The sequence below is a fragment of the Bos indicus x Bos taurus genome, chromosome 6 (assembly GCF_003369695.1).
Source record: "Bos indicus x Bos taurus breed Angus x Brahman F1 hybrid chromosome 6, Bos_hybrid_MaternalHap_v2.0, whole genome shotgun sequence".
NCBI lineage: Eukaryota > Metazoa > Chordata > Mammalia > Artiodactyla > Bovidae > Bos > Bos indicus x Bos taurus.
In genome coordinates, this window is record NC_040081.1 from 30,940,226 (window position 1) to 30,951,057 (window position 10,832).

General features: G+C 42.0%; 1 protein-coding gene across 1 annotated transcript; it reads right to left on the reverse strand.

The window, feature by feature from the left end:
• Positions 1-360: 360 nt before the first annotated feature.
• Positions 361-2,561, reverse strand: ATOH1 (atonal bHLH transcription factor 1). Its single transcript, XM_027545389.1, has one exon. It carries the CDS (start codon positions 2,407-2,409, stop codon positions 1,351-1,353), a length of 1,059 nt encoding a protein of 352 aa, XP_027401190.1. The 5' UTR covers positions 2,410-2,561; the 3' UTR covers positions 361-1,350.
• Positions 2,562-10,832: the final 8,271 nt, after the last annotated feature.

Consider the following 10,832-nt stretch of genomic DNA (forward strand, 5'->3'; position numbering starts at 1 on the left):
TTATGAAGTGAAATAGCTAATCCTGGTAAAGTTCACTACTGGCTAGATCCTAGGAGATCTCAGACTCCTTGCAGAGGTTGTTGGGAATGGGAATAAGGAGCACGGAAAGATCCTGGGAAGATTCTAGAGGCAAAATTGTATTGAAAATTTGGGAAAGGTTTTATCTCACCATTTAATTATTGACCCAATCGCTTTTCTGTATTGGATTACTTGATGCTACAAGGTTTATAACGGAATTTTTCTTCAAAACTCGTGGTTCATATAAACTTACATTTAATAGAAGACAGTTCAAACATTCAAGGTCATTTTAAACTGTTTTTATGCTTATATTAGAATGAAATAAGTAACTGACAAGTGAAAGTTATTTTCACATTTATTTTTATCATTTTGCAAAAGGAATACATAAAACAATGGCAGTTGGCTTTGCTAAATTAAAATAAAATGATCTCGAGTAGAAAAAAGTAAAAAAATGAATCAAGATATGTAGAAATGGTAGCAAACACTCAATAATAAATATGTCTTCTGATATTAAAGCAAAATAAAATTGACCAAATGCTTTTGACACTACTGGATGTAGGTTATTTATTTATTTTTTAAAAACAAACATTTGTAAAGAGCATAAGGATCATAAGTGGCTGTATTAAAAAAAAATAAAAAACTGGTCTGCAATTGGCAGTTGAGTTTGTCCCAGAGCCGCAGTAGTGGCGGCTGATAAAGTGCGTGCGCCAAGTTTCCGAAAAGACGCCAAGGTTCTCTCGCGGTCCGATATATATACTGGGTATGCTTATGCAATATATAAACCTCAAAGTTCATTGTTTTCCAACAATTCCATAGTCAAAACTCATTCACCTTGGAAGCATTAACTTTGCGTTTCACAATGAATTTTGGGAGACAACTTCGGAATACTCACTCTGCCACACGCGAGTGCGCGCAACACACAAGGATGGATGCCCAGGGCATAAAATAAATTAAACACAAACCAGCGACAAAGAAGTAGAGTCGATGTTTTAGCAGCGTATTGGCAGCAGAGAACTAGAATAATGTTGTTATGTATGAGTACATATAATTAAACCTTATCTATCTACAGGAAGAGCAGAATGTGGGAGAACAGAACACAACTTTTAACAGCAAGCATTCACCGAACAACATGGACGATAGGAAGTTTGGGATAGCTGCGGCTTTTGCAAACCATCAAATGTAGCTGCCATCTGAAGCCAAGTCGTTGCTAAACAACGACCATCACTTAGCAAAAATTAAAAGGGTGCGGGGATCTTTTACCGCGGGGCTCTCCGCGCACTGGAAAAGGGTGATTTTGTTTCTGTCTCAGTTTTCCGGGTTTTGGACACCTTCCTAACTTGCCTCATCCGAGTCACTGTAATGGGAATGGGGGGAAAACTCCCCGTCGCTTCTGTGGGATCGGGGGGAAGTTTTGCTACTTTCCTCCTGCACTGGCTGCAGGATGCCCCCAGGCAGCGAAGGCGACAAGTTCTTTTGCGCCATCATCGCCGTCAGGGCGCTGTCCTCGAAAGTCGAGAAGTGCAGAGCTTCCAGCTGCACAGAGTAACCGCCGGCGGAGGCCGGGGCCGAAAAGCGAGTCCGGCAGCTGCCGGGAGGGGTCGGTCGCTGAGCCCCACCCGAGGCTGGCGACGTCCCCGCTGCGGTCGCGGTGCCCGCGCCTGCTTCGTAGGGGGCGGCGGCGCGAAGGTGGTGGTGGTCGCTCTTGCAAGATGCTGGTGGCGGCGGCGGCTGGTCTCCGCTGCTGGGGGTTTGAAGCAGCTCGGACAAGGCGTTGATGTAGATCTGGGCCATCTGCAGGGTCTCGTACTTGGACAGCTTCTTGTCGTTGTTGAAGGACGGGATAACGTTGCGAAGCTGGTCGAAGGCGTGATTCAGCCCGTGCATCCTGCGTCGCTCCCTGGCGTTGGCCGCCAGCCGCCTTTGCTTCTGCACGCCGTTCACCTGTTTGCTGGAAGGGGCGCGCTGGCGGCTGCAGCCCAGCTCGTCTACCACCACCCCGCCTTTCAGCTTGCACAGCTGTTCCCGCACTTTCACCGGTCCCGGGCTCTTGCTGCTGCCACTGCCGCCGCTCCTTCTCACCAGCTCCCCTCGGGCGTCCGCCTCGTCCCGGGGCGCGGCGGCCTCGGAGGCACCCAGCTCTGGGGAATGGAGCAAGTACTGGGCGGCGCGTGCCGTGCAGATGCCCTGCAAAGTGGGAGCCAGCCAGGCGCGTGGGTCGGTGCTGTCCAGGAGGGACAGCTCGGCCGGGTAGACCGGATGCTCTCTTGCCTGCAGGGTCGCAGGAGGCTGGGGTGGCGGCGGCTGCGGGAGGTGGTGCGGCTGGGGATGGCGATGGTGGTCCCCCAACTCCTTCACCTCAGCCCACTCTTCTGCATGCAGCAGGCGGGACATTGCACTGCAGAGGCTCGGCGGCTCAGGGTCGGAGGAGGCACTGGCAAACAAGCTCAACCAAAAACCCCTTCCCGGGTCTCTACTGCAATGTCTAGTTTTTTTTTTTTCCTCCTCCTCGACCCTCCCCCACCCACTCGGAGATCACACACCAGGTCGCGTGCAACGAAGCTTCTCTGGTTGCTGAAGGCGCTGCGCCCCTTTAAAAAGCGGCACGCGCCAGTGTGTCTCCCCCCGCTCCTCTCCCAGCCCCCTCCTCGCGCCGGTCGCGTGTCTGCTCAGCCAATGGAGGGCGCGGGCAGGCGCGTGCGAACAGCCAATCAAAGAGTTTTACACCGGGAGAAAAGTTCCTGCTAGTGGAGCGCTTGGGCGGCGGCTCCAGGTTTTTTTTTTTTTTCCCCCTTCTCTGTAAAGTTCTTAGATTCATATGTTAATTGAGGGTTGTAATTTGACTCCAGTGTTGTGTCACCCCGCCAGGGGCTGGGGTGCGTGAGCGGTTGCGGAGCGGACTCTTGGCTGGAGCCCGAGCAGACTCGGGTTAGAAGTGCGCAGCCACCGGGCGGGTGAGCGTCCCCGGACGAGGCTAGACGCGCCTGGGGTGAGGAGGGCTCTCGCGGAAAGGAGAGAAATCCGTTTGCCTTTTGCTTCTTCACTCTGGGATCGCAGTTCGCACCGTTTGTGCCCACACGTTTAAAATCTCTCATATAGAATATGGCATGCATATATATGCATGTAATACATACATGTATCTATGTATAAATATTTCATTATGTATTCATAGATACATAATTGCTAAATGTCATCCACCATTTAAAATCAATGTTGGAATTTTTTTTTAAAATATTGTCTCTGAATATGTTTTTCATTTTTCACCTCTCGCTCCAGATCGACATTATGTAGTCTCTTTCTTAATGGAAAGTAAAGCTCTGGTACGGTTATAGAATGTACCAAACTCCAAAACCCCACCCCCACCCCAAATCCTCTCCGTTCTTCTTTCCCAGCACCCCGAGGCCAGATAGGATGGTAGTCTGCAGAAATCAGAGTAGTTTTAGGGAAGGGATATTGTGTCGTTTGAACACCCACAGTAGGACTTCATACTAAATGCGGAGCAAGGGGAGGGGAGTGGCGAAAGAACAGGCTCTTGCGTTCCGGGCAATTCGGAACACCCTCACGGTAAAGAAGCCCGGAGTGGTCTGATCTGACTCAGGAGCCCCAAGTTTAATACGGCACGAGGCTTCTCTGGCAAACACCTAGAAACCACAGCCTAAGTCACTGCTCCTCAGATCAGTTAGGGTGTGCTCTCCCCAACCCCCAACCCCAGCCGCAGCCGCCGCCTGGCGGAGCGCTGAAACCCGGGAGGTCCTGGGCGAAGCTTGGAGGCTGTCTCCCAGGTGAATATCACCCTCCCTCCGCGCCCGCAGCTGGGGCCTCGGGTAATCATGCCAAAAAGCCAATCAGAAACGCCCCGGGCCCAGGCGTGCCCATGCTGGCGCCCAACCCTCCTCCACTCTCTTCTGCACCTTACCTTCCTCAAGCGAGTGGGACGCAGCCAGCTCGGGCTAGTGCTGTTATCCACTTTAGCGGTGGCTGTCCTCCGTAAAGGAGTTTCGTCCTCTGGAAAAGATGCTGAAGAGAAATGCCGGCAGAGATGGCCCTTGGAACATGGTTTTGCAAGTGCCGAGAAATGACTGAAAGTTGTTCTCGCTAGTATTCACAGGGACTTGATCTAACCTGCCATTTAGAGCTCCCTGGACAAAAGAATCTCTGGGACTAGACTAGATTTAGTTTTGAGTGATGGATGGATAGATAGATCGATTGATCTATCATCTATCTTCTGTAGCTTTTTTTCCATCAGGTAGGCAGAGGAAGCTAGACATCTGAGTTGGAGGTGGAAGCATGAGGCCCAGGGCATGGGATTGGAGTCTGAGTTTCATGAACTGGGTACCTCTGCAGAGGCTTTCAGTCTTGGGATGTCAAACACTACCTAATGTAAGTGTCTGTAGGGGCTGGATAGTGAGTGACAGAAGCAGCTGAGTATTGCATATGGCAGTTTAAGCAGAAAGAGGAGGGCTTTTCTGTGCTGGACAGCTGGATTAGTTAAATATGTGTGCCTGCTCAGTCGTGTCCAACTCTTTGCAACCCCATGGACTGTAGCCCACCAGGCTCCTCTGTCCATTGGATTCTCCAGGCAAGAATACTGGAGTGGGTTGCCATTTCCTCCGCCGGGGGATCTTCCCCACCCAGGAATCAAACCCAAGTCTCCTTCAGCTCCTGCATTGGCAGGTGGGTTCTTTGCCAGGGAGCCACCTGGGAAGCCCGATTAGCTAAATACAGAAGGACTAATAAAAAAAAAGTAAGCATTTGAGGAAAATAGGAGTAAGGTTTCTCACTGTCAGAGAAGGGAATCACAAATACGGAAATGGACAAAGCTGTAGTGTTGAATTTGAATTGGAGATTTTGCTATGAATTTATGGTTTTCAATATGTATAAATAGATACCGGAATAGAATAGATATAAATGTGGAGTGTATGTGCATTCATATATATATATATATTCCCTAGTTCTTTTCATTCTCAGGGCTTGGGATCAGCAATGAGCATATCTAGCTATCAAATTTTACTTTCCAAATAAATTGCCCACTAAACAGACCAGGGTTCTTGGAAAAATGAACTAATTCCAGGGATGGTAGCAATGTTAATTTCCTGATTTTGATGGCTTTATTGTGGTTATATAAGAGAAGAGAACGTTCTCCTTTTCAGGGACTACTCACTAAAATATTCAGCTTATTCTCAAATAGTTTAGATAAAAAGGTTCCTTGCATTATGCTTTCAACTTTTCTTTAAGTTTGACATTCTCTTGAATAAAAAGTAAACACACCAAATAGGCATATTTAATTTGTTCTTTGCATGTCTAGAGTTACCAGTTCATGTCTAGCCAAGCATTATACGAGTGCTGGGGCCTGTAGTTATTGCTGAAACTTTAAGTTAAATGTTGTTCTGCCCAGCTGCAGTAGAGTATGTATTCAATGGGTTTATGAATTCTCAAGTTTTAATGACTATTCAATTCATAAAAGTCAAAAAATATTTCTCAAGATGTGCCCCAAATTGAATATTAACTTGAAATGTATTCTTTTACAGGTTATTTAAAGTAAAAATTTTAAATCTTTACAAATTCTCCTAGGCAGTGTTGTGATCAGTTTACAAACATAAGAAAAAAAAGAAAAATCAAGCAAGCAACCAAAGGAATTCCCATAGCCCCCAGAAGTATTGTTTTCACTACTGTTTATAGCAATTATGAGGAAGAATTAAGCATATCCCATCATTCCTATGTGAATGGCATTTCAGAGCAATCAGATGGTATTGCCTTAGTTCATGAGGAAAATTTCTTTTCAAACTAATTCCATCTAATAAGGATAGAAGAAATAAAAGACTTAGAAAATTCATCATTTCACAACCCCTAATGAAAATTTTTATTTAAGTAATCGATAGCAATAAATGAAACAATTAGATCAAGGTTTGTTGGGGGAATTTGACAATGGATGTATCAGTCTGTCACCATTGGAACCCATTCATCAATCATAGCATCTTTCAGAGTAGCACATGATATTATGTGCTTCCTGATTTTTCATGTATTATGAAGTACTCATATAATTAATATAATTGATTATATGGACAAGCTCTATACAGTCAGCAAAGACAAGACTGGGAGCTGACTGTGGCTCAGATCATGAACTCCTTGTTGCCAAATTCAGACTTAAACCGAAGACAGTAGGGAAAACCACTAGACCATTCATGTATGACCTAAATCAAATCCCTTATGGTTATACAGTAGAAGTGACAAATAGATTCAAGGGATTAGATCTGATAGACAGGATGCCTGAACAACTATGGAAGGAGGTTAGTGACATTGTATAGGAGGCAGGGATCAAGACCATTCCCAAAACGCCTTGGAAGTTACAGGCAATAGATCAAAACCCTGTGGTTACTACGGACTACATAGGAAGGGGCCTATAGATCTTGAGAAATATAAATCTGACCAAGGAACTAGCCAAAAATGAACTGAACCCACAACACCCACAAAAAAAAAAAACAACAAAAAAATCCTAGATATATTTTTATTATTTTTACGATCATTCTTTCTTTTTTTTAAAAAAAAAAAAAAATTTAAGTCCTCTATTGTTCCTTTAATTTTCACTTTTATAACCTATTACTTTGCAAAAAAAAAAAAAAGACCCTATTTTTTTCTTCTTCAGCAAACTTCATATATATATATTTTATAATTTTTTGACCTTGTCTTTTTTGTTTGTTTGTTTTTGTTTTTTCTTCTTTTCTTTAACATTGTATTTTTGAAATTCCAAACTCTACTCTAGATTTTTAATTTTCGCTTTTTGGTATATGTTATCAATTTTGTACCTATAGTTTTTTTGGTTTTTTTTTATATAATTTCTGTGACTTTTTTTTTTTTTTCTTTCTTCTTCTCTGTTTCTTTCTCTTCTTCTTTTATATAACATTGTATATCTGAAATTCCAAACTTTACTCTAGATTTTTAATTTATGCTTTTTGGTATTTGATATCAATTTTGTACCTGTATTTTCTTTATAATTTTTGTGACATTGTTCGTATTTGTTTGTTTGTTTTCTCTCTTTATTTTTCTTCTTCTTCTTCTTTTTTTTTTTTTTTAACATTGTATTTTTGAAATTCCAAACTCTACTCTAGATTTTTAATTTTTGCTTTCTGGTATTAGTTATCAATTTTGTACCTGTACTTTCTTTATAATTTTCGCGACCTTGTTTGTTTTTGTTTGTTCGTTTTTCTCTCTTTCTTTTCCTTCTTCTTTTCTTTAACATCGTATTTTTGAAATTCCAAACTCTACTCTAGATTTTTAATTTTCGCTTTCTGGTATTAGTTATCAATTTTGTACCTGTACTTTCTTTATAATTTTCGCGACCTTGTTTGTTTTTGTTTGTTCGTTCTTTCTCTCTTTCTTTTCCTTCTTCTTTTCTTTAACATCATATTTTTGAAATTCCAAACTCTACTCTAGATTTTTAATTTTTGCTTTTATGTATTTGTTACCAATTTTGTACCTTTAAGGACCCAATCTTCAGGACCCATTTTTCACTAGGGAGTGAGATTACTGGCTTGACTGCTCTCTCTCCCTTTGGACCCTCCTTTTTCTCCACCAGGTCGCCTGTGTCTCCTCCCTAACCCCTCTCTACTCTACCCAACTCTGTGAATTTCTGTGTGTTCCAGACGGTGGAGAACACTTAGGGAACTGATTACTGGCTGGATCTGTCTCCCTCCTTTTCATTCCCCCCTTTTATCCTTCTGGCCACCTCTGTTACCTTCCTCCTTCTTCTCTTCTCTGTATAACCCCGTGAACATCTCTGAGTGGTCCAGTTGTGGAGTGCACATGAGGAAGTGACTACTGGCTAGCCCACTCTCTCCACTATTGATTCACCTCATCTCATTTGGGTCACCTCTAACTCCCTCCTCCCTCTTCTCTTCTCCATGTAACCCTGTGAACCTCTCTGAGTGACCCTCACTGTAGAGAAACTTATCATCTTTAATGTAGATGTTTTATCAATGGTGCTGTATAGAAGGAGAAGTTTTGAAACTACTGTAAAAATAAGACCGATAATCGGAAGCAGGAGACTTAAGTCCAAACCCTGACTCCAGGGAACTCCTGACTCCAAGGAACATTCATTCACAGGAGCTCATCAAATGCCTCCATACCGACACTGAAACCAAGCACCACACAAGGGCCAATAAGTTCCAGGGCAAGACATACCAAGCAAATTCTCCAGCAACAAAGGAACACAGCCCTGAGCTTCAAGATACAGGCTGCCCAAAGTCACCCCAAAACTATAGACATCTCATAACTCATTACTGGACATTTCATTGCACTCCAGAGAGAAGAAATACAGCTCCACCCACCAGAACACCGACACAAGCTTCCCTAACCAGGAAACCTTGACAAGCCACCTGTACAAACCCACACACAGTGAGGAAACGCCATAATAAAGAGAACTCCACAAACTGCCAGAATACAGAAAGGACACCCCAAACTCAGCAATTTAAACAAGATGAAGAGACAGAGGAATACTCAGCAGATAAAGGAACAGGATAAATGCCCACCAAACCAAACAAAAGAGGAAGAGATAGGGAATCTACCTGATAAAGAATTCCGAATAATGATAGTGAAATTGATCCAAAATCTTGAAACTAAAATGGAATCACAGATAAATAGCCTGGAGACAAGGATTGAGAAGATGCACGAAAGGTTTAACAAGGACCTAGAAGAAATAAAAAAGAGTCAATATATAATGAATAATGCAATAAGTGAAATTAAAAACACTCTGGAGGCAACAAATAGTAGAATAACAGAGGCAGAAGACAGGATTAGTGAATTAGAAGATAGAATGGTAGAAATAAATGAATCAGAGAGGATAAAAGAAAAACGAATTAAAAGAAATGAGGACAATCTCAGAGACCTCCAGGACAATATTAAACGCTACAACATTCAAATCATAGGGGTTCCAGAAGAAGACGACAAAAAGAAAGACCATGAGAAAATACTTGAGGAGATAATAGTGGAAAACTTCCCTAAAATGGGGAAGGAAATAATCACCCAAGTCCAAGAAACCCAGAGAGTACCAAACAGGATAAACCCAAGGAGAAACACCCCAAGACACATATTAATCAAATTAACAAAGATCAAACACAAAGAACAAATATTAAAAGCAGCAAGGGAAAAACAACAAATAACACACAAGGGAATTCCCATAAGGATAACAGCTGATCTTTCAACAGAAACTCTTCAAGCCAGGAGGGAATGGCAAGACATACTTAAAATGATGAAAGAAAATAACCTACAGCCCAGATTATTGTACCCAGCAAGGATCTCATTCAAGTATGAAGGAGAAATCAAAAGCTTTTCAGACAAGCAAAAGCTGAGAGAATTCTGCACCACCAAACCAGCTCTCCAACAAATACTAAAGGATATTCTCTAGACAGGAAACACAAAAACGGTGTATAAACTCGAACCCAAAACAATAAAGTAAATGGCAACGGGATCATACTTATCAGTAATTACCTTAAATGTAAATGGGTTGAATGCCCCAACCAAAAGACAAAGACTGGCTGAATGGATACAAAAACAAGACCCCTACATATGTTGTCTACAAGAGACCCACCTCAAAACAGGGGACACATACAGACTGAAAGTGAAGGGCTGGAAAAAGATTTTCCATGCAAATAGGGACCAAAAGAAAGCAGGAGTAGCAATACTCATATCAGATAAAATAGACTTTAAAACAAAGGCTGTGAAAAGAGACAAAGAAGGTCACTACATAATGATCAAAGGATCAATCCAAGAAGAAGATATAACAATTATAAATATATATGCACCCAACACGGGAGCACCACAGTACGTAAGACAAATGCTAACAAGTATGAAAGGAGAAATTAACAATAACACAATAATAGTGGGAGACTTTAATACCCCACTTACACCTATGGATAGATCAACTAAACAGAAAATTAACAAGGAAACACAAACTTTAAACGATACAATAGACCAGTTAGACCTAATTGATATCTATAGGTCATTTCATCCCAAAACAATGAATTTCACCTTTTTCTCAAGCGCACATGGAACCTTCTCCAGGATAGATCACATCCTGGGCCATAAAGCTAGCCTTGGTAAATTCAAAAAGATAGAAATCATTCCAAGCATTTTTTCTGACCACAATGCAGTAAGATTAGATCTCAATTACAGGAGAAAAACTATTAAAAATTCCAACATATGGAGGCTGAACAACACGCTGCTGAATAACCAACAAATCACAGAAGAAATCAAAAAAGAAATCAAAATTTGCATAGAAACGAATGAAAATGAAAACACAACAACCCAAAACCTGTGGGACACGGTAAAAGCAGTCCTAAGGGGAAAGTTCATAGCAATACAGGCACACCTCAAGAAACAAGAAAAAAGTCAAATAAATAACCTAACTCTACACCTAAAGCAACTAGAAAAAGAAGAAATGAAGAACCCCAGGGTTAGTAGAAGGAAAGAAATCTTAAAAATTAGAGCAGAAATAAATGCAAAAGAAACAAAAGAGACCATAGCAAAAATCAACAAAACCAAAAGCTGGTTCTTTGAAAAGATAAATAAAATTGACAAACCATTAGCCAGACTCATCAAGAAACAAAGGGAGAAAAATCAAATCAACAAAATTAGAAACGAAAATGGAGAGATCACAACAGACAACACAGAAATACAAAGGATCATAAGAGACTACTATCAACAATTATATGCCAATAAAATAGACAACGGGGAAGAAATGGACAAATTCTTAGAAAAGTACAACTTTCCAAAACTGGACCAGGAAGAAATAGAAAATCTTAACAGACCCATCACAAGCATGG